General features: G+C 41.2%; 1 protein-coding gene across 6 annotated transcripts in view; it reads left to right on the forward strand.

Annotated features, from left to right (window-relative positions):
• The first annotated feature begins 207 nt into the window (after positions 1-207).
• NCOA5 (nuclear receptor coactivator 5) overlaps positions 208-24,154 on the forward strand; it is a 36,270-nt gene continuing 12,323 nt past the window's right edge. For 4 of the 6 annotated variants that reach the window (XR_009535836.1, XM_060125152.1, XM_060125153.1 and 1 more), the window contains exons 1-4: positions 208-352; positions 12,134-12,200; positions 20,812-21,138; positions 22,805-22,941. Coding sequence is in view for 4 of the 6 variants with exons in the window: in XM_060125152.1 (XP_059981135.1) it covers positions 12,163-12,200; positions 20,812-21,138; positions 22,805-22,941 (502 nt within the window). In the remaining 2 variants the exon portion in view is untranslated. Of the gene's footprint in view, positions 353-12,133; positions 12,201-20,811; positions 21,139-22,804; positions 22,942-24,154 lie in introns of those variants that run through there. The other 2 variants (XR_009535837.1, XM_060125155.1) reach the window with 2 other exon arrangements.

Here is a 24,154-nt window from a genome sequence, read left to right on the forward strand (position 1 = left end):
CTTTAGGGGAAGGGGACCAGGACTGGGACCCATCCTCAGCCGGGGACGCCGTTACTAGGCAACCCCTCGCGTTCTCAACCACCGCCAGAGCCACTTCCACGCCCTCATTGCTAAGGAGATCGACGCTCCAACTCAGCCCTGCCGCAAACCTGCGCGCTCTTGCGACATTGCCGCGCCTGCCGCTGCGTGCGCGCCCTCTGCCCCCACTCTCCGCCCCGGCCGCCATTGCCTCGTGCCCGCGCTGGTCGGTTGGTGGCGCCTTTGTCCTACGGCGGGCAGGTGGGCTGAGGCGGAGGCGGCAGCGGCGGGCCTAAGGCGAAGAAGCGGCCGGGAGCCCGCCGCGCTGGTAGCGGTGAGTGCCGGGAAGCGGTGGCCGTCCGCCGAGGCGTGGGGCTGACGGGCAGGCGGTTGAGGGGGGCCGGGGCCGGATGGGGAGGCTGAAGCGGGAGGGCCCGCTCGACGCGCGGCCGCGGCCTCGGCTCCTCTCCGGGTGCGCGCGGGGCTGCGCATGCCCGGTGCGGGGCGCGGCCTTCTTTGGCTCCCGTCGGGCATAGGCCCGGCCAGTCGGAGCGGCTGGAGGTGGGCTCCGGGCGGGCAGCGCCGCATTGCCGCCTCCAGTCTGTGCGCGACCCGCCGATAACAGTCCTCCGGGCTCCTCTGTAGGCTAGGGCTGCACACCCCGCGCCCCCTTCTCGAAACGTGAAGTCGCTCGCCTGCGGGTCCTCAGCGAGTCGGTGGCGCAGTCGGGATTCAAACCTGGGACGAGGCGGCCGGCCTCACCGGGCGTTCCGCTGGGCGCGCGGCGCCGGGCGGCGAACCGAATGCTCTGTCCCCATCGCCGCCGCCCGCCTCGCGGCCCCTCGATAGCATCCTCGAGGCGTCTCGTTGTTATGTGACACCCTCCCCCCACACACCCGTTTTATAACGCGGACCCGGGCCCAGAAAACGGGGAAAGCAACCGGGCCCGCGGTTACCCTGGCAACTAGCGACCGAGCCAGCGTCCCAACCGGCTGGCTCTCTTTCTCTGGACCCCGGGCACTTTCCGCACCCGGACGACCCGCCGGGGGCTTTTTTTAGAACGGCGTTTCCCCTGTTTCAGTCTCTCGCGTTGCACTTTTACGTCTGTGTACCCATTGTACTGCTGTTTATTTACCAAATGTTACTTTTTTCTTCTTTAAACTGACTCTTTTCTCCTTTTTAAATATATTTGTTTAAGGTGGAAACGTAAATCACGAAGCGTATGATGGAAAGCCAGTTATTTTTCTAATGCTCATAAAGAAATAAATACTTATGTATTAAAATAAACAGTGCGTCCTGATTCCTCCTGAAATTATTCTGCGTTCCACGCTCTGGGAAACGCTGCTCTAGGAGTATGGGGTTAATTGTGCTCCTTCTGCGTTTAGCTCTGTGCACAAAATTGTTCCCTGAGGCATAGCAGATTCCATGAAATGCCCCAGGGTCTTCGGGGATAATAATGTTGTAAGCTTTCTCGTTGTAAACTGTTCTCGTTATTGACTTAACGCGGGATAGTCCGAGAGAACTTCAGGGACTGCGCTCAAGGGCATCCGGTGTGCCTCCTCAGTTTTCTTGTAGCATCTGGTGTGGTAGCTACCGGACAGTTCAAAAAAGATGTTTCTGCCAGCGCCGATGGATTTGGCTTTTGACAACTCTAGGTTTAATGTTTTCTGTACGAGTCAGTCTGGGTGTGAAAACTAACTTTGGTGTTGACTTTTCCAAAACAGTAAAGCCCAAGCTTTGCGCTGTGAATATTGGCGATCACTTGGCTATATTTCAACATCAGTTTCTTCCTTCATTCTGATCTCTTTGCCTTTCTTTTAGCTCATCTGTCACTCTCCAGATATTCTTTGAAACCTCTGACAGTCTTTTAACCTAAAACATAGAAACAGTGATTTTCCTTGTAGGCTGTGCTGGAGAAGGCCCAGTGGAAGGAATTTTTCTAGGCGCAGGTTGTTCAATGGCACACGCCTCTGAACACCACACTTTGAAGGAGGCATTGGTGAATTAACTTATTCATTAGTTAACCGTCTGTTCCTATTTGCAGTATGTCCATAAGCTCTGTTTTTGTGTGTGAGAGAGTAGATTGACTCTAACTCACTGAGAGAAAAGTCAGCATAGGCCATTCAAGGGTTTTTTTCCCTCAAAGGCTGTGTGAAAAATCCATATTCCTTGGGATTACTTTGTATGAGCACAGTGTAGAATTTACGGAAGGCTAAGGTAATTTTCTTCACATTTCTAAGCAGCAGTCCTGTGTGGAGAAGAAATGAGAATGTTATTTTACTCCAGTCAGTTTCAGAACTTCAGCAAATGGAGCCTCATCTACCAGTGCTCCAAGGCTAAGAATAAACATTTTTTGGAAAGGCTTTAGAAGTCTAATGAGAAGGAGCACCTGATGGTTTGAAACTTCATTTTAAATAACCATTGCAAGCATTCATTCTCTATGGCCTGCAGATGGCAGTGCCTTTGTACAGCTTATTATTTTTGTGCAATTTGTTGGAGTTCAGTTGTGCTTTTAAGAATGGAAAACCTTTGGAGGAAGTATATTTAATATTTTATTCTGTTCTGTTTACATTGTTTCTTTGTGTTGGTTTGTTGTTGTTGTTGTTGTTGTTTTTTGCGGTACGCGGGCCTCTCACTGCTGCGGCCCCTCCCGTTGCGGAGCACAGGCTCTGGACGCGCAGGTTCAGCGGCCATGGCTCACGGGCCCAGCCGCTCCGTGGCATGTGGGATCTTCCCGGGCCGGGGCACGAACCCGTGTCCCCTGCATCGGCAGGGAGACTCTCAACCACTGCGCCACCAGGGAAGCCCTGTTTCTTTGTTTTTGACTCTCCACACTAGGAATGAAACATCTATTCCTACACTCACTATTACTCTTGGTGGTAATGATAACATACAACTAGCCGTGCTTATGGTTCACAAAGCAGGTTTACAAATACCAACCCATTTTCTCCTGCCAATCCTCTTGTGAGATAGGTAGACCTGTCTTATTGTTATATCTTTTTTGCATATGAGGAAAACAGTGGCTCAGAGAGGTTATATTTCTTGCCCAATATAACATATTAGTAGAACATATTCAAGAAATTATTGAAGGTAAAAGATTTTGTGGTCAAGCAAAATTGGGAATTGTTGAGGTAAAGCATTGTTCTTACTCCAAAACTTCTCAGAGGCTTTAATATACTAAACATGTGCAATGTAGATGTCCAAGAGAGGAAGGTGATGCCTTCCTCTTTGTGATGCCTTTCTCTTGCTCTCCTCCCACGAACATCCTATGGTAGTAGTGTTCCCCCAAACTGACCACTCTTTCTTCTATTCTAGGTTTGCTCTCTGTACCTTGCCGTTAACTAATGATTGCCATATGTCTTTAAGACAAATACTTTTAAAGCTCTATCAGCCTTTTTGTGCCAAAAGATTTGTCCTGTGAACAGCGTACACATTGTCCAGACTATTCAGTTACTTGAAGTAAACTATCAGGAAGTTAAAAGAACAGTGACAAACAGAAAATTACCCTCTGTGTAATTCTCATTAATGAGAGGCATTAAGGAAAGGATCAGGGTAAGGCCACTGGCTGAAGCAGCAGCACATTAGGGAAATATGAACTGTACTGACAGCTAAATATATAATACCAGCATGCCTGCTGCTTTTTAAATGGTGGTTTTATTACCACCAGATACGAGTATTTATAGGGATGGTCATTTTCATTCTTTATCCTGTCACTAAAAAATAAAAGATAATAGGTCAACTGGACCAATTACTTTTATGTTAAGAAAATAATTCCCCTCAAAGAATCAGAACTTTTCCAGACCATAAGACTCTTTTCCCTTTATTTCATGTTCAAAACAACATTATTGTTGACCTATGCAAAGACCAACAACTTTAGGCAAAGAGCAGGGGAACTTAAGTTGCATTAGTGAACAGTTATAAAGCAGAGTGTCTTATAACTTTAGTTCTAAAAAATATCTTGAGTGGTCCCCTGGTTTGGATCTGGAATGATTGAATTACTGAAGGTTAGGTTGATTCTGCAGTTAGTGGGCAAGCTTTGAAGAACTTTGAATTGTAAGTACTTTGGCTTGAAGTTGCATACTTAATCATGCAGTTGGAGATTGAGATAGTAATAACAAGTATTTAGGGTCAGAGATGATACAAGAAATTTATTTTTAATCTCTATTCAGAAATTACTTTTGATATCCAAAAGAAAAATATAGGAAAAACATGACTTTCGCTCAATTTTACAACTTAGAGTTATAAATATATAATTGAACTTTTTTGCAGCCTTTGGTAAACTTACAGTAGGACAGCATCAGAATCACTAGAACAGCTTTTTGGAAATACAGATTCTTGGATGCAGCTCCCCACCCCAACTCCTAACTGACCTATCTTTGGAAGAGAAAGCTAGAGAATCTGCCTTTCAGAAGCCACCCGTGCAGTTTTTATGTACGTTAAAGTTTTGAGAACCCCCGATGTAGGACTTTAGAAAATGAGCTTTCACTGAAAATGGAAGGTTGAAGCAGGTTCTAGTACTAATCTATTTGTATAAGATTACTAATGGGAATTGACAGCTCTGGTTTATGGTTGAGTTTCCGTTAATGCGTTTGTTTTAAGAGAGACATTAATTTTAACTATAAAATGTTTTTTGGCTTCATAGTTTGAACTAGAGGTAAGAAGAATAGTTATAATGTCTGGAGTTTTCAATATTTTAATCCCTTCCATTCACATCAGTCAGAGCTTTCACCTTATGGAGAAGAAAGCAGACCTACCAAGATTGCATGGTCTGCTTAATAACTTTAGATTTGCTTCACTTTGCTTGTAATAGTGTGAATGTGAAATTATATGTATGTGTCCATTTTTCTCTTTGTTGCATTTAGGTATGAAAGCAAAATGCCTCAGAAGTTCTAGCCCCTGCCAGCAAAACTATACTGACAGCTCTAGTTTGCAGAATTTAGAGAGAACTTTAATGGGTAGTTTGACCCTTTTTAGCCAAAGAAGTGGATAACATGCTGTTAAAAAGTGGCAAGCTTGGTGGTTAATATTTTTCCTGCCAGTTTGTAACTACAGGATTGGAAAAAGAAGCTTAAATTTTCAGGATACTTTTTAAATGATCAGATGAAATTGAAGGGAAGTGATGGACTGCACACTCCTTGTGGGGGGAGGGGGCACTGACCTTATAATTGGATATTATTATTACCTTTAGCACTATGGAAACTTGGGTTGATCCCATTTCCTTTGGAGGTTGTTATGTGATTATACTTTCTATACTGTTTTCAGGGATTGTATTTTTACAGATTTTAGCCATTGTGACATGTTCTTTGTAACATGTTTATGAGCTATTTCCCCTTGAACACAGGAGTTTAGAAGGGTTTTTAAATGGAGAACCTAATTATATGTTATGCATAAACTACAGGGATAAATAGATAATAGAGTAGTACTGTAGTTCCCAAATACCTGCCAAGAATCACCTGAGAAACTTGTTAAAATGCAGATTCCCAGGCTTCATCCTCAGATTCTAAAAGTTTGAGAAGGGTCTAGGAATCTGATTTTTAAACATCTTCTCAGATGGCGCTGATGTATCTTCATTAAAGAAATGTGATGTGGAGAGTGAAAAGAATATATATATAAACGAAGGGAGAGGGTGAGGAGTTGTTTAATGGGTATAAGAGTTAGTTTTGCAAGGTGAAAAAATGCTGGAGACCTGTTGCACAACTGTGTGAATATGCGTAACACTACTGAACCGTACGCTTAAAAATAGTTAAGATGATAAATGTATATGATGTGTTTTTTATCACAATTAGATTTTTTTTTACGATATTAGAAAAAAATGAGGAAGAGCGGTTTGTTGTTTGTTTCTTCGTAATCAGTGGATTGTTGCTATTAAATACTGATTCCTCTGGCCATCAGTTCATTTTATATCCCTTTATTGAAGGTAAAATCATAACGTTTTAAATATTTTTCTCCCACATGGTCCCTTCAGTGTCAAACCAATGATCCTTGAAGGACATTATTATAATGGGCAGTATTTTGAATGTCTGAGGTTTAAATACATTCTTTTTTTGAATATACATACAGTAAACCTTCCTTAATTTGGCTTCACTGAAACTCTGTTTATGGTAGTTCAGCGCATAGCCTCCTAACAGGCCCTCTTGCCACCAATTTCTTCCTTTGCCATGGCAAAGTTTTTTGTTATCTAGTCTACTCTGGCTTGCATCTGTAATTCCTCTCTTTTCCTGCTCCTATCCTCCCATTCCCTACATTAAACTCCTATGGTATTTCTAACTTATGTCCTTCACACCACTCCTTTCCCTTTGCACGTGCTGTAGTGACTTCTCTCTTTCTGGTAAACTTCTGCTCATTCTTCAGGACTCATTTTAAATGTTACTTTTAGGCCTTCCCACCTCCTCCACCTCTCCTTTGCCCCCTATTCCTCCCAGTCTTCTCTCTGCCCTGCCACACATATACACATAGTTAGGCCTTCATTGTCTCTGCCACAATCCCACTTTAAATTATATTGTGATTATATACATGTGCCTCTCTCCTTTATTAAGCAGTGAACTCCTTTAAGGCAGAGACTTTAGCCTTGTTGTTTCCATATATCTTAAGACCTAGTATAGAGTGTGACACGTGGTATGTATAGAAGCATTTGATGTACTGTACTTTTTAAGTTCATTAATTTAGTTCTCTAAGGATCTCTACTTGTACAGTTTACTGAAATTTTACCTGTTTTAAATACACCTGTATTTTGAATTTTGTGTAGGTACAACTTTTTTAGTAGTTTAGATTAGCTCAACCTTTGTCAATCCAAATTAGTGAGCTTTTTCTCTTAGCTGATAATCTTGAATCAATATAACTAATACAGGTAGAATATCCACTTTATCAGGTTCAGAAAAATTAAGTGACTTGACTAAATCCGCCCCCACCCCCCCAAAGTAGGACTAGAACTCAGATTTGCTGATCCGAGCCAAGTGTTCTTTTCTCAAAAGAAGTCAAAAGGGCAGAAAATTAAATGTTGACAGAGAATTTTTGTCTGAGAGGTTGAAGTGAATAGAATGTCAGTAGCAAAAGCCAGAAACATTGTGGTTTGAGGTGATAGAAATCGAAGTTGTAATTGAATAAGCAGGTCCTATCCTATTGAGTGTCTGGGGCACTTACACATTGCAGTGACCAGCGTAGACTGTGCCTTTTCCAGATTCCATCAGCATTTGATCAGGGAGTCCTCGCCAGTATTTAGAATGGAAATCAGGTCTTTCTACTCCCTGTTGGAGTCAGCATAACATGTTTAAGCACTTTAGTGTCAGACACACCTGGTTTTGAGTTCTAGCTCTGCCTTTTGATCATCTTGTGACCTCAGCTAAGTCACTTAATTTCTCTAAACTTCAGATTTCCTCATTCACAAAATAGAGATCATAATAGTACTTAACTCCAAGAGTTGTAGAAAGGATTGCATGAGATAATGCACATAATGTTCTTATGCAGGCTCTTTCCCCCATTCCTGTTCCCTGGAATAGTATTCTACCATTAAGGCCATAATAATTATTTTAATTAGAAATTGAAGGAGATAATCAAATATGAGGGAATGTGTAGTTTTCAAAGTGAGCTTAAAGGATTGATTTAGAAACAGCAAGCAGGGCATTCTCTTATCCCTGACTCTTTACAGTATAATGCATAAATGATATCCCTGATGTTACAATATATCATCAAAGTCATCTTCATGAATATAGTTTCAATGAGAAGTCCTGTCCTTTCCCTTCCCAGTTTTAGGAGTTACTGTGTGATATCCACTGTCTCATCAGTATGGTTTTCCAAGTACATCACCTTTGTCATCATGTATCTCCAATTTAATAATTCCTGATTGTTGGTTGGTTTTCAACTAGACCTTTTGGCAAGCTTTATTTCATTTGTAATCACTTATTGAAATTGTAGTGAATTCCCTGGTGCTCCAGTGGTTAGGACTCTGTGCTTCCACTGCAGGGGGCCTGGGTTCAATCCCTAGTCAGGGAACTAAGATCCTGCAAGCCCTGTGGCGCAGCCAAAAAAAAAAAAAAAGAGAGAGAAAAGAAATTGTATAGACTTCTGGGTTATTTCAACCAGTCGTGGTACTGTCAAATGTTGTGGTTCAAAATGCACTTGTTTAAAGTAGTTCTCACTGTTTTCCATTGTGATAGTCTTTGAAGTATAAAAATTGGTTTTAAGGTGAAAAGAATTATTTTACAGTGATACAGTTAAAAAATAGAGCATGGGGCTTCCCTGTTGGCACAGTGGTTAAGAATCCACCTGCCAGTGCATGGGACGTGGGTTTGAGCCCTGGGCCGGGAAGATCCCACATGCAGCGGAGCAACTAAGCCTGTGCGCCACAACTACTGAGCCTGTTGTGCTCTAGAGCCCACATGCCACAACTGCTGAGCCCACATGCCACAACTACCGACGCCCGAGCACCTAGAGCCCGTGCTCCGCAACAAGAGAAGCCACTGCAATGAGATGCCCGCGTGCCGCAACAACGCAGCCAAAAGTAAATAAAAAAAAAAAATAGAGCCAAAGCAGTTTCTGATACTATGAATGAAACATGCATTTTTATTTATAACATATCTAAGAACATTGTGTGAACCCTGTCTGGCATATTAGTCTCAAATAAAATTGTAGATTAGGCATTGTGTCTTCCTTTGGGAGTTCTTTACCCCATTCTTTTGTGATTTAAAATAGCTCTGCCACTTCCTGTATAACATTATGTTTTCCTGATTTTTTTCGCATTTTTTCCTTTTATGTAAATCCCTTCAATTGATGCTGTTTTTCTTGTCTAAAAATTCTTACTTGAGTAGTACTTTTAACTGTTTTCACCCGTTGGAAATTATAGATATTCAGGTGAAAGTTAAGCACCTTGTGGTGATGGTGATTTTGAATGGCATTCACATTGCTAATAAATTGACAAAGTATAGAACTACCAACCAAACTGAGGTGGAAGAGACACTAAGAGACTGAGTTGGCCCGGATAAAGTAAAGCAGGAGGGAAAAGAAGCACCATTTCTTCCCTTTTCTATGCAGAGGAGGCATTCCACCTCTCATTGGAGGCTCTTAAGTTACCACTGCCCTCTTGTTAGTTATATTCTCTCCAATTTTGTTTCCCACCTAATGTCCAGAAAGATTCCCAAATTGTCTTTCCGTCTGTTTTCCCTTCTCCTTTACATTAATATTTCTGTTTCCTTGGTGTAGATTATGTATCTCAGTAAGGATTAAGAAATAAAATAATCTAATTCAACTAATTAATACAAAAGCCTCCTTTACCAGTCCCAGTATTTTCATTTTCAGAGAGAAACTTGTTCAAATGAACCTCCAATTGATGAGTTTTCAAATTGTTTGACAGAAAATTGGGATGGGGCAAGGTTTTTTTTTTCTGATTCTTTAAATCTTTGCTATACCATGATAAGCCCCCTGAAGTTATTTCCACTTTTGGTAGCTTCTGTAGTCTTCCTGTATTTCTGAACTCCTAGGTTTTCGAAAAGTTCTGTGTGCATATATGTTAGGATTTTTTCTGTATGGGAATTGGTGGTGATAATAGTTTTTCATAACTCTCACTGAAAACCCCTCCACCTCTACCCTAACCTGAGCAGTGAGTCCTCTTAGATGGCAATGAGACTATCAAAATTTTCCAGGTCTCATTTTCTCCATATCTTACTCAAGATGGAGGTTTAAGGAACTCTTAAATAGGAATGAATAAACAAACACTTGACATACCACACTAAAAGTTTGCTAACTCCTAAAATAAAGAAAATAGTCTAAGAATTCTCTTTTTTGCAAAAGAAACATAAGCCACACCATCCAAATATAATTCCTTTGTACTACTCCATGAAAATAGATACTAGGAGGCAAATTACAATCAGAATCGTTTAAAGATATAATCTTGAATTTTTAAATCTTTCAAATGATTGCAAAAAAATTTCACCGACTTCAAAGGAAAATATTTACCTCCTTCATTCTAACTGGAACCAGTTTTGCTCCAAAGGTGTATGGTACACGACTACTTTGGTCTCCCCAGTCCTGTATATAATGGCCCTCACAGAATTGGATATAATTATACAATGTAGTAGTCCTTTTCATATGATGAGGGCAAAATTATATAGTATTTATAGACACCAATTAGAGTAGTACCATATGTTCCATGTCACCTAAACGTTTGCCAGGTCAAGTCAGTGTTTAGATGAGTTTTCTTCATTCACAAGGCCATTTAATAATACATGGAATCCTGCTGGGAAATATGGTACCTATTTATTTATTTTTAAATAGCTATTTATTTGGTTGCTCCGGGTCTTAGTTGTGGCAAGTGGGCTCCTTAGTTGCGGCAGGCAGGCTCCTTAGTTGCGGCTTGTGGGCTCCTTAGTTGTGGCATGTGAACTTTTAGTTGTGGCACGCATGTGGGATCTAGTTCCCTGACTAGAGATTGAACCCAGGCCTCTTGCTTCGGGAGTGTGGAGTCTTATCCACTGCGCCACTAGGGAAGTCCCTATGGTACCTGTTTAAAAAAATCTGCACACCACCAACACCACTCCCCATGTATTCCAGAGATACTTTGAAAACTACTTAAATAAAGACCTTACATTTGTCTCTGAATCATAGTCACCGTATATTAGAAAGCAGTACAAAGTAAGTGAGCAGACTAGGTCAGTAGGCCCTTCTAAACCTGAACTGATACTCTTCACAATTACATATAAAAGGAACTAGATATTCCCTGTAAGACCTGTCATTATACAACATGTAATTCAGGCCTTAGTGAACTTTAAGGGTTGCAACTTGTGACATGCAGTACCAAACCCATGGTCAGGTATTACTGGCCAAGTCCTTTAGAGAACATATTTTGTTACCTTCAGTTTGGTCAAAAGCCATTCTACTAAAGATAATGGGCTTTGACTTAAAATGGAATTGAAGATCATTCTCATTTGAACAGGAACTCACAAGTTGACAACATAGCAGGGTAAAGGCTATCCAAGACCTCTTAAGTTTTGTTATTACTGAGGTCTTTCACATGATAAGATTCTGGTTAGAATTTTTCAAACACATAATTACTATTTTAAAGCACTCTATGTGAGTGCTTAATACCATTTAATGTCACTAGATACACTGTTAACTGCTTAATATGGAACAAGGGGAATAAAATTACACTGCAGCAGAAAGCAGTTTTATTTCTCCATTTACTAAAGTATGAAATCTTTAATGTACTTATTTATCTTTAAGGCATATAAAAATTGTCAAGTATTATCTTTGGGCATGGATTGGTACTTTAGATACTTCATCAGTTTTTTACTTACATAATGGTGTTTTTATTATTCAGTTTTTGCAGAGCAGGTTTGTTTTGTTTTTAGCAGGGAGGCTTTAACTGCACAAATTGGCTTTCTGTAAGTTTGTATGTTTCCACTGTTCTTTATCTGGTTGTGTATGCTAGGCTTCTGTAACGAAAACTTACAATGAGTGTTTTATTACCTAACCTTACTATACCAGATGCCAGTTTTTATTCTTAGGTACTTGCCTATGAGGGTTATAGATGTTAACATGTCATATACTTTGTTTAGAAAATAATAAATTTCTTTCCTACATCTCATCCTGGAAGATTCTATCCAGTGGAATGCAACACAAGGCAAACTAAAAGGAGGCCCTGCTTCATGGAATATTCAAAGTTTTAAGACAGTGGATTCCAGCCATTACTTCTTTATCGCATAAAATGGAACGATTTGCCTTTGCTCTTTCTTTTTTTTTTTTTTAATTCTCTTTCTTCCTTTCTCCTCCCTCAAAAAAGAATCTTACAGCTGGTTCTCCAAGAGTTTAGAAGACAACCTTTTCCCCTTTCAGAGGGGGCAGTTGTTAGGTTTAGGCTTGGCATAGTGTTAAAGCATTGACATAATCAGTTTTACACAAATTATGTGTTAGCTAGAAAACTGAGGGACATTCCCTACGAAGCCATGACAATGTACTGCCGTAACTTAATAAAAATTGCCCAAGTGACTGTGCGTCTGCTGAATGGATTTTCTTACACCATCTGGTTGTCATTGTAGTTTTTTTGTTGTTGCTTTCATTTGAAATGTGCTGATGATCTTGTTTTTATTCCGTAGCATTGAACAGATGGGTTGATTATTCTTTTCAGATATTAATAAGGCAGCGGAAAGAAGAAATATGAATACGGCTCCATCAAGACCCAGCCCCACACGAAGGTAAAGTACCCTGAAGCAGTGAGTTACCTTGGGAGAGTTGGGCTCTGGGGAGTTAAGCCCAACTTCGTACATCAAGGGTCTTTTCTTCCCCCCAACAAATCAGAAACGCTCAAGCAAACAATAAGAACATGAACCTTGTGTGAAGGGCCTTGCTGCTTTTTTAAAACTTACATCAGGAGATGCAGAGGAAGCTTTGTGTTTTCCGTGACAAACCCAGCAAGTTCAGCTTGCAACATAAGTTGCAGGCGATTGGAAGAGGATAAATCTCTGTCTGTCCCCAGCTCACGTGTCAATGGGAGCCTCCACAGCAGGAGTGCCCAAGGGTCGTTGGTGTGTGCTGCGCTGCACTGCAGCAGGCAGCAGAGATTCGACTCTTCATTCCAAATGGCTGCTGGTCCAGATGTTAACCCAGGTTTACAGAAAGTGCTGCTTGAGAGATTGCTACTGTGCCTGTGCTGCAGATCCCCTGTGTGCTCGCATGCTTGGGTTACCTATCGAGGGGAAATAAAAAGGGCAAAAACACCCCACCTCTCAGAAGTCTCCCTTTTTCTTAGCTTTCCTGGAAATAAAAGGCATTTCCCCAGATGTTCTTCCACTATTTACAGAAGAGGTAGTCCTGATGTGTATCCTCAAGGTGTGCATTAAATTGGTCCCTTCTCTTAAAGAAGAGCCTTATTAACGTTACCATTTATACCAAAGATGAGAATATTATATTCAAACTGTCTGGCTCCGTAAACAGCACACAAGTGGAGGTAGTGTGTGCGGTTTTGTGTGGAATGTGGACATATATATCTCATATCTGGTGTCTCTTCATGGCCCAAGTGGATATTCAGCATGGGTTTTGACTTTTCCCCTAAGTAAAACGCCAGTTTTCTGCCTAAACTATATACCACAGTAAACTACATTTCATATGATAAACTGAACACTGCTGAGTACAATGAATCCTAGTCTGTACTGGTAGCTCCACAGGTCACCTAGGGATATACCCAACTAGCTGGGCATTTACACATAACATACAGTTGTCCTGCTTTGGACCAAAAACACCTATAGTTTGTTACCTACTTATAGGAAGGAATGGCTGCTGTGTGTTTGGTGTATATGCCCCCACTTGGATGTGAGGATATTTTCTAAGCTACCAGGATTAAACTACGCGTGTCTGTTCTGCAGAGCTCAAGCAGACCCTAGAGGCAAAGTAATGCTGCTGATTTCAGTTAGATTCTTTGAGCACTCTGCCTGCACAGAGGAGTTGAGTCTGACACCACAACTATAGCTACACCACAGCTGTTAGGTGGATACCCTGGTCATCCATTGGTTTCACTGCAGAAATGAGCATATACATTGGTATTCTGTTTGTTCTCTCTAACACCACAACGAACACCTGCAGCTTGCAGGTAAATACTGTATTGATTCATTTTGTGTGTATGTGTGAGTATGCTAAAGAACATAAACGAATCCTGTAGAACTTCAGCAAATCCATATAATGTCTGCTTCCGTTGTGCTGCATCTAACCATGCTGCAGATGTTGGGCAGTCCCTTCTGTGTTGCTCCTTGCCCCAGTAAACATGGAATACAGGTGGCTAAGAGTTTGCATCTGTTGGTCAGAAATATGGAGCTCCACTGGAAGTTGTGGTTGCTAAATGACTTGAAAGGAGATACGGTGTATACCTAATTTCTAAGGAGCTCTAGTGTGTGTGTTTCTGAAGTAGGTAGCTTACCAGGAGTGTGGAATTGGTCACTATAAAACACTCCATTGGTAAAATCCTCCTCCTTTCTGTTGTCCCCATGATGCTTATGATCTCTAGATAATGTTGGTGTGTTTCCGCAGGCAAAAAAGGGGGAGTGCACATCGCAGAATACAGAGTAGTTCCCATTTGTGCTATGGATTGAGAAGAATATTTTATGTCATTCCATTAACAGTATACCTAACCAGATGCTTTTAACATTTCCAGTTGATTGTAGGCATTCAACCTGCATTGGCAATGTAGGGGAAATAACCAACTCACCTGGTTGGAATCCAATATAGCCATTGCCAGGGCAATTTACATTTTAAATTGCATTAAATTTAAAAGATTAATTTCATCCCAACCTAAAATGCCACTCCATAATTTCATCTGTGATAGAAGAAATATTTTATGCTGTTTTTCTTCTTTTAATCCCCCCCCCAAGGAAAAACATACAAACAACATTGGAGGGGGTCTTTTAAAATGTTCTCCTTAACCAGATTTACAAATATAAATACACGTTACCTTTATATACCTTTTAATATATCATCTTCCTCAGAAATAAATTCTAAAATGAGGTTGTTTGGGATGTGGATAGGGCTGTGGCTTCCCACTTTATTTACAATCAATAGAAGGGACAGCTAGGCTAATTCAAATTCCATTAAGAATCAGTCTTCCTTGGTGATAGTCCCTAACTGGATTCCTCATCGTGGTGTTTGCCATGATTAAGTTTCATATAGTCATGCTTTAGTAAGGTTCGGGGAAGAGGGATGTTCACATTTAGTAAAATCTTTTCTGGGCCCCATCTAAAAATCTAAGCAGAGTTTTTTTACATTTAATAAAAATAAAAATTTTCAAACCTTAAAGCCAGATAAATTGAACATTGTATTCAGAATAGAACACTAACATTTTGATCATTGCCCTGATCACGAATTATCTCAAGATATACCAATAGGTATATCTATCAATAGGGTAGAAATAAAATACAGTAAGTAGGCAAAGTGTGTGGTTAGTCTGGAAGGGGCTAATCATTTCTCTGAGGGTGAACACTGGATAGCACTGTCTTTTTGGGTGCATGCTTCCAGTCAGAACCTTGAGATAATTCCAGGCGAACCAGTATGTTGACAACAATCCAACTGCCTTCATTTGGCAACCCTAATCATTTTATGTGCCCCCAGGCATAGAGAAATGCATTATTCACAGGAAAAAACCCCACTACCTATAGCACACATTTCCCTTAAGTTGTAACTCTGTGTCTTCAGTGTTGCTACTTTTAATAAGAGAATTGTTTTTAAGCATGTTGGCAGGACCTTTGTAACATCTTGTTTTGCTGGACTTTAACCTTGAGTGTCAAAACACCTCAGTATCTTTGGGAGTTTTCACAGGATTATCACCTCTTCAAATGTCTCTGTAAGCCACGGTTCTGCTGGCTTTGCTCTCCGTTCAGTAATATGCCTCCCTAATGACTCCAGCTGTCAGAATGTGGTTCTGACAATATTGGCCCAGCCAAGCACAGAATTCTGCATCAGGGATCCCTGCTCTGGATCAGATTTCAGCCTGAATTCTCATCATTTAATCCTTGGACCACTTCATTGGACTCCATTGTATGCATTGAGTACATTGCATAGTTACCATGCAGCTTGTCTAGCATTGGTGCTAGGCATCAGTCCTTACCTTCCTCAGAGACTGGACCATGATTCTAGTCGTACCTCAGTTCTCAGTTTTCATCTTCAGCTAAACACTCCAGGTCTGGAATATATCCTTATGCAGACGTGGCCTCCAAGTGAGACTCTGCATTTCCTAAACCTTCCTGCATGACCTGAAAAAAAGCAAATAGAATTAACTTGTCTACATCAAGAACTCTGCAGAGAATTTCCCTATGTATTCGTGAAGGATGTTGGGCCTGGTGCCTCTTTGGTGAAAATCATCAAGGATTGGTTCATCAAAAATAACCTCGTCATCATCAACTATATTTCAGTTCTTTAAAGAAGAAAAGAAATAACCTAACTGTAGACAAGTTTCTTATGTAGCCCGAGGTGATTTCTGTGTATCCACAGTGTTAATTCCTTTGATAACTGCTTGCTCCTTGGGTATGAGACGGCCCTAGCTCTAGGTGGGCTTCACAATTAAAGATTGCAGGCTGTGATTACCTCTGCACTAACACTTAAAGAAGAGCCGTCAGTTCTCAGCAAGTGCCGCCTCTCTCTACCAACAGAAGAGTCGTATTTGTGTTTGAGAAAATCATCAGTGTGCTTCCTAGGGAGAAGCATGGGCACTTATAAAATTTGGATTTGTAATGTGTGATATCTCATTGCACCCCATTATCCTACCTGCACCTAATGGCAAAATTCTGTACAAGTCTGTTGTCTCTGTTTCTAACAGCATGGAGCGCATGGTGGGGGATCAACATCACACAGCAGCCGGCCATTTAGAGAATGGTATTTGTGGACAGTATCTGTGACAGAACAGAAGTACGAAGAGCTGATGAAGGATTTTTTTTTCAGGAGAAAAAAAAAAAGGCTGGCCTCCCAAGGAAAATATTAATGTGAACAGAAAGAAAAAAAGGAGATGCTGACAAAGAATAGGACAGAGGCCTTCCTCCCTAACCTTCTGTACAGCCAAGGCCAAAGGACACCATCCTGGGCTTGAGGTCTCAGTCTCTAGACAAAGAGAAGCTCAAAGTACATCAGTTGTCCAAGATAATCATCTTATCAGTAAGCTGTCAAATGCCTAGTGCTCTGCATACCCCTATCATCCCCAGGAAGAGAAGCACTTCTACCAGAAGCACCTCACTTGCCATGGTTTTTCCCTTCACCCATCCCTCCTTACCTCTCAGATGTTTCCAAATGGTGTGACTTTATTTCTCTCAAGGCAAAGAGTATTTGGCCTTTTCCCCCCTCCTGCTGAATAGCTGAGGAATTTGCAACAGAATTTTAGTGGGTTTTATCATTTGCCTTCAGTTTGTGGACTCTGGTTCTGAAATTTCTTTAACAACTATTCAGTTTCTTTTTAGCCTCTAGTGACCTAGTACCTGAGGGTACAATGCATTGGTCTCCAGTTAAACACCTCTGGTACTGTGGGATGATATAGTGAACTGTATTCTCCAGAAACTTACTTCTAACCCATTTGTTATCTGAGGTCAAGCATCTCATTCAGCAGGCTTCATCCTTGCGGCACTCTGAATCCTGCACACTGTACCACCTTTTTGTTACCCGATTCTTGCTTTGAGAAACATGTTGGGGCCAGAAGCAGGAGCCCTTTTGTTCTGGGGAGTTCTTTGTTTGGGTTTTAAAGTGACCTTAAAGGGTTTTTTGTTTTTGCCTCCAGAAGAGCAGCAGTCTGCCATACTGCTCGTCTTTTGGAGAAAGGAAAAAAGCGTTGCCTTTTCATTTTAGAGAATTACTATCCTCTCTGTCCCTGCTTCTACCACTCCTTTGGTTCTTCCCCATGTGAATATTGTCTCTTCTACATTTTTACCCAGAAGGTAATTGAGGGGAAATTTGTAGTTTTGTTGCACACAGACTTTAGATTCATTGAGGGGAGGAGAGTGCTTGCCTTCCCAAACTGGAAGCACGAACCCAGATTTGGGGAATCTAGGGTGTTATGGTCAACCTCCAGGGAAAACTCTTGACAGGTGAGTAAGGTATTTCAGTGGATTCAAAAGAATGAGCACCAAATATGGCATTTATAATTATCCTGAGTCTGTGAGAAACATGCTCTGACATGGTGTTCTTATCCCTGTCCCCACCCCTGTTTTCACCAGCCCACGGCTTTGTGTGGTCTGTGGTCTGTCAGGTTCATGATCCCTTTCAGCCTTGATTGCCAGGGAACACTTGAAATCTGATTCCACCTCTAATAACTGTTTCTAACTGCTCCCCAAGGCAGGTTTATCTGCTGATCATTAATCCAGAAATACTTTACAGTTGTCCCTTTCCATTAGATCCTGGGTATTTGCCCATATTATACACTAGATCAGATGTTACACGTGTTAGGCGGATTTATGTGACATAATAAAAGTTGAAGTAAAAATCTTGGTTAGTCTGCACTTTATTTTAATAGGAAAAATGTTTAGCTGTCCTCATTTAAATTCTCTAGTCTCCCATATGTTTGCTCCCACAAATCAGGAGTACTTGTGAGCCTTAAAACATATGACAAGGACTTTTCATAGAAGCAGAATTGGCATTTAAATTGTTTTTGCTGTGACCATGTGGGTGAAGTGAAATTGAGGTTCTCTTCCAAGCTGAGGGCATCATGGTGAATGCCCATATGTGTAGTCATGGTAGATAACAAAACTATAAAGAAAACATGGTGCCTGCTCTTGAGAGGCTTACATTTTAGTTGAACAATTCAATTCATTAAACATTTACTGAACTCTTTCCTGTGTCCTATGGATACAAAGCATTTGGAAGAGCTTACTGTTTGGTAGGGAAGCCATGTGAACAAATAACTACAGAACAGTGTGATAAGTGCAGCAGTAGAAATATGTGTGCAGAGCAAGACTCATTTAACATATTCATGGAGCGTCTGCTACATGCCAGACAATATAAACCTATGCGGTGGCTTTATCATGGAGAGTGAAACTGACAGTCCTTGTCCTCATGGACTTACAGTCTAGTAGGGCAAACAGACATTAAACAAATTGATAATGCGACATCAAATTGTGATAAATGACGTCAAATTGTGATAAATGAGTGAAAACAAAGTGCTGTGAGAGAAAGTGGCCAGGATTTAGGGACAGAAGATAAACTTTTAAACTAACAGAATCAGGGAGTAAGGGATACTTAAGCCTGAGACCTGGAAAATGAGTATGGATTCGTTCCTGCTACTCAAGTAGAGGCATCAGGAAAAACCTTGACTAGTTATAGCTGAAAAGTCAGTATGGTAAGAAAGTGGTGAACTAGGGAGAAGGTGAGACTAGGTTGGAGAAGACAGGAGCCAAGGCCAGGGGGAATCTTACTAGCCTCAGTAGAGATTTTAGACTGAATTCGAAATACTGTGGGAAACCAGTGAAGGGTTTTATATGTGTAAAAGATCACTTTAGAGTAATCTGGAGAAAGATTGGGAAACAGGCAAGAGGAGAGGTGAGGAGACTGCTTTAGAAGGCTCTTACTGTGGTTTTGGGGAGAGATGGTTTGGGGTTGGCCTTCAGTGGTACTTTATAGAGGTAAAGAAACGGGCAGAATGGACATTAATTTCAGAGAAAGAGTTAACAGAATTTGGAAATGTGATTGGAAGAGTGGATGCGACTTTAAGGAAAGGATGACATCCAGTTTCCTGGCTTGAGCAACTGAGTAGGTAGATGAGATGGAAAAGAATGGAGGAGGAGCATATTTGTTGGAAAAGATCAAGAGTTCAGGGTAGGTTCTATGGAGGAGGTAATCCTTAAAGTGGGTCACACGGGAAGACGTAAAAAGGTAAACAGATCAAGATGAGTAATAGAAATAGTAAGTGCTCAGAGAGTTTAGCAGGAGGGGTCAGCGGTTGCTAGAGATTAGAGATTTCTTGGAAGACATGGGACATGAACTTGCCTTTGAGGATTGGGTGACACCAGAGTTAGTGCAAGAAGAACATTCCATGTTGAAAAGCCGTATGAACAGAAATACTGAGATGCGTAGTGTGAGTTAAGTCATAAGAACAGCTTAAGTAAAACTAAGGAGGTTGGATCAGGAAATGGGGGAGAAATAATAAATGCAAAGGGGCCAGATCTGTTAGGGAAGGGTGCCCAGAAGCATGATAGCCAAGCTGCAGTTGGTAACAGGTGGAAATTCAGATGATTAATCTGGTATTTGCTGAATGAATTGAAATCTGGAAGATTGGGTTTTGATTTTGTTTTTTGGAAACTCTTGGTGGTGCCAGCATAAAAATAAGAGTTTGCATTGAACTTAGAAATCCAATGAGAATGAACAAGGAAAACAAACAGGATTCAAGTGACTTAGTGGAGATAGAGAGGAAAAATCAGTTAACTTTCAAGAACTTAAACCATGGTAAATGGGAAGATGATTTTAGGTAGAAATGAAAAAGTCAGTCTGGGCCTGATTGGGTTGAATAAGAAGTTGGGGATGAGTTCCCAGTTGGGTGGGATGTCTCATGAAGAATATTGAAGCAGATCAGGCCAAACATACCTGTGACTTCAAATACTGGGTTTTTTTGGGTTTTTTTTTTTTAAACAAAAAAACACCTTGGCAAAAAAGGAACCAGGTTCTACATAAACCTCAGACTGAGAGAGACCACTTCTCAATAAGTATGTTAAGAAGGTAGAGAAACTGAGTGTACCTGTACCTGACTGTATGTCTCATATTGTACTTCTTTCTTTTTTCCCCTTAAGTTGATTAATCCTGCTAGATGTTTTAAGTGACGGTTTTCTGTACTTTAAGGACAACGCCTTTGATCACCGTTACTTTGTATGAGATGGTGCCGTTTGCTCATTTTTATTCATGAGTCTTGCCCCGTATTATGACACACACACACGCACGCATGCAACGTTCCGCCCCTTTTAAAGTCTCTTTCGAACAAGTCTGATGGGAGGAAATAGGTTCTGAGGGAAGACACTTTCACTTTGAAAATCTGTTGAGATAGAGATGATAGTTTGACATGTATACAGAATACTGAATTAGTCCCTGAAGCCTGATAGACACTATGATCCCAGTCAGAACTTTTGACTCTGGATCATACATTCTTCCCTCAATATCCTAATCTTTTGAGATTCTAGAACCTACTAGTCTTTATTTGCTGACCAGATGGTAACTATCCTTAAAATTTTAATCACGTTCTCACTGACTGCCGTATTTTAGAGAAAAATGCTTGGAGGGTGGGGGCTTCCTCCAATAAAGAGCTGAAAGGTTGCCTCCTTCAGTTTCTTTGTCTTAGCATTTTCTTGCTACCTCCCACAGGGATCCATATGGCTTTGGAGACAGCCGAGATACAAGACGCGATCGATCCCCCATTCGAGGAAGTCCAAGAAGAGAGCCCAGGGATGGCAGAAATGGCCGGGATGCTCGAGATAGCAGAGACATGCGAGACCCCCGAGATCTGCGGGACCACAGAGAGAGCAGAGACATTCGGGATCACAGAGACAGCAGAAGTATGCGTGATGCTCGGGACATGAGGGATCCTAGAGACTTTCGTGACCTAAGAGACTCTAGGGATTTTCGAGATCACCGGGACCCCATGTATGACAGATACAGAGATATGAGAGACTCCCGAGATCCCATGTACAGGTACCTGTATAGCTATTCTGCTTGGTTTTTTTGTAATAGTCTTTTTTATGTGTGTTCTGCTGAACTAATGGAAAGCTCTGTATAGCAGTGACTTTATCAGCCCTATATTTCCAATGTCTGTCAAATGGTAGATGTGCTGCTTAATAAGTATGTGGTGAATGTGTGAATGATGATGAACTGTGCTTAGTGAATGAATCTCCCTGTGGCCTCTGAAAGGCAGCATCATGCAAATGGAAAAAAAGATGGAGTACAAATTGTTTTGGCCGTGCAAAACCGCAGGGAAGATGCACAAATGGCCAATAAATACGTGAAAAGATGCTCGACATACTTAGTTATCAGAGAAATGCAAATTAAAGCCACGATGAGATACCACTTCATACCTACTAGGATGGCTATAATAATTTATTTAAAAAAAAGTGTTGGCGAGGTGTGGAGAAACTGGAATCCTCATACATTGCTGGTGGGAATGTAAAGTAGTATGGCCACTGTGAAAAAGTTGGGCGGTTCCTCAAAAAGTTAAATATAGTAGAATTAATGATCCATCAGTTCCACTCCTGAATATATATCCAAAAGAATTGAAAAGAGGAACTCACACAGATGAATGTGAATGTACATAGCAACACTATTCACGGTAGCCAGAAGGTAGACACAATTCAAATGTCCATCAATAGATGGATAAAAAAATGTGATATATCCATAAAACAATATTATTCAGCCATAAAAAGAAAGGTAATTCTGACACCTGCTACAACCTTGATGGTCCTTGAAAACATTATGCTACGTGAAATAAGCCAGACAGACACAAAAGACAAATACATGTTTTCACTTATATGAAGTATTTAGAAAAGGCAAATTCATAGAGACAAAGTAACAGCAAAGGGGGTTGAGTCTGTGTTCGGGGTGATGAAAAATTATTTATGTGGATTTTTTGATTTTTTGGTTTTTAACCACAGTTTTTCAAAAGCACAGGGAAGGAGGCTTGGGGTGAGGGCATGGAATGGTTCCTCAAAACTAATATCAATCATTACTACCAGGGCTTCCCTGGTGGCGCAGTGGTTAAGAATCCACCTGCCAATGCGCAGGACGCGGGTTCGAGTCCTGATCCGGGAAGGTCCCACATGCCGCGGAGCAACTAAGCCCCGTGCGCCACAACTACTGAGCCTGTGCTCTAGAGCCCTCGAGCCACAACTACTGAAGCCCGTGTGCCTAGAGCCCATGCTCTGCAACAAGAGAAGCCACCGCAATGAGAAGCCTGCGCACTGCAACGAAGAGTAGCCCCCGCTCACCACAACTAGAGAAAGCCCATGTGCAGCAACGAAGACCCAACACAGCCAAAAATAAATAAATAAAATAAATAAAATTTAAAAAAGTAATAATAATAATTACTACCAGTTATTTTATATTTACTTTAGGCCAGAGAGCTTACTTTATGCTGAGAGCTTTCTGTACATCCTCCCAGTCATTTTGGAAGGTAGGTTAACTCAGTCCCAGCCACAGAGCTGATAAGCAGTGAGTCCCAGATACTAATTTCGTTTGTCTGATCCCAAAGTCCTATGCCTTACTGTGCCTTACTTCCTCACAGACAACTGGGTCTTGAAGAATTCTCTGTATTTGATTTTTGCAGGATAAGACTTTTAACTTTGCGCACATTTCTGTAACTTTTCAGGAGAGAAGGCTCTTACGACCGATACCTGCGAATGGATGACTACTGCAGGAGGAAGGATGACTCTTACTTTGACCGTTACAGAGATAGCTTTGATGGACGAGGCCCTCCAGGCCCAGAAAGTCAGTCTCGTGCAAAAGGTAAAGTAGCAGAAACAGCACTTAGCACTGGTAGGACACTTTACAAAAGAAAGAGGAAGCTAATAACCAACTGGAAAGGGGCTAATGACTTGGCTAAGCAATTCACAAAAAGAAGAAATACAAATATCCTATTCATGTGTAGAGAACATTCAGCTTGAAAATCATTTTTAAAATGCGAAGTAGTACCGTCATCTGGTTTAGTCATCTAACAAGAAGAAATAAATACGAAATTCCAGCAATAAGAAAAAAAATGAACAAAAGATGGGAGCAGAAGAGGTCATTTGCTTTTTTTTTGCTCATTGACCAAGTAAAACTGTTTGCATTTATCTATGTAGTATGTGGGGTTTTTTGTTTTATTTATAATTTTTACCTAACAGCATCTACTTTTTAGGTAAAGACAAACATGTTTTTTATTGATAAAAGCCTTGATTTTCTCAATATATTCAATACATCTTTAAAGATTTCTAGATTGTTTTACACCTGGTCAAGTTAAGAACCTCTTTTTTTCTTTCTCTCTCTCTCTCTCTCTCTCTCTCTCTCTCTCTCTCTCTCTCTCTCTCTCTCTCTCTCTCTCTCTCTCACTGCATTGGGTCTTCGTTGCTGCTCTCAGGCTTTCTTTAGTTGAGGCGAGCAGGGGTCACTCTTCGTTGCAGTGCGCAGGCTTCTCACTTCGGTGGCTTCTCTTGATGCAGAGCACGGGCTCCAGGCCCGCGGACCCCAGCAGTTGTGGCATGTGGGCTAGTAGTTGTGGCTTGTGGGCTCTAGAGCACAGGCTCAGTGGCTTTGGCGCACGGGCTTAGCTGCTCCACGGCATGTGGGATCCTCCTGAACCAGGGCCCGAACCCGCATCCCCTGCGTTGGCAGGCGGACTCTTAACCACTGTGCCACCAGGGAAGCCCAAGAACCTCATTTCTAATTTGTTACAAAACTTACACTTTACTGCCTGATTTTGTTTGTTTGGGGTGGGGGTTGTGTTTGTTTACTGCCTGATTTTTTTGTAACAAATTACAATTACCTGTCAATAGGGGACTTAAATAGTTGTCCCAAAAATGAAAATTAGAATAATAATGAAATACCATCTTTTACCTATCAAGTTGGCAGGAGGTTTTTTTGGTTTGTTTTTTGTTTTGTTTTTTAATGACAATACTCAATGTTGACTAAGATGTGGAGAAATAGCACTAGGTGCTCCACCCCTGTGAAAGGATAAATCAGT

The sequence above is a fragment of the Lagenorhynchus albirostris genome, chromosome 15, assembly GCF_949774975.1.
Source record: "Lagenorhynchus albirostris chromosome 15, mLagAlb1.1, whole genome shotgun sequence".
Classification (NCBI taxonomy): domain Eukaryota; kingdom Metazoa; phylum Chordata; class Mammalia; order Artiodactyla; family Delphinidae; genus Lagenorhynchus; species Lagenorhynchus albirostris.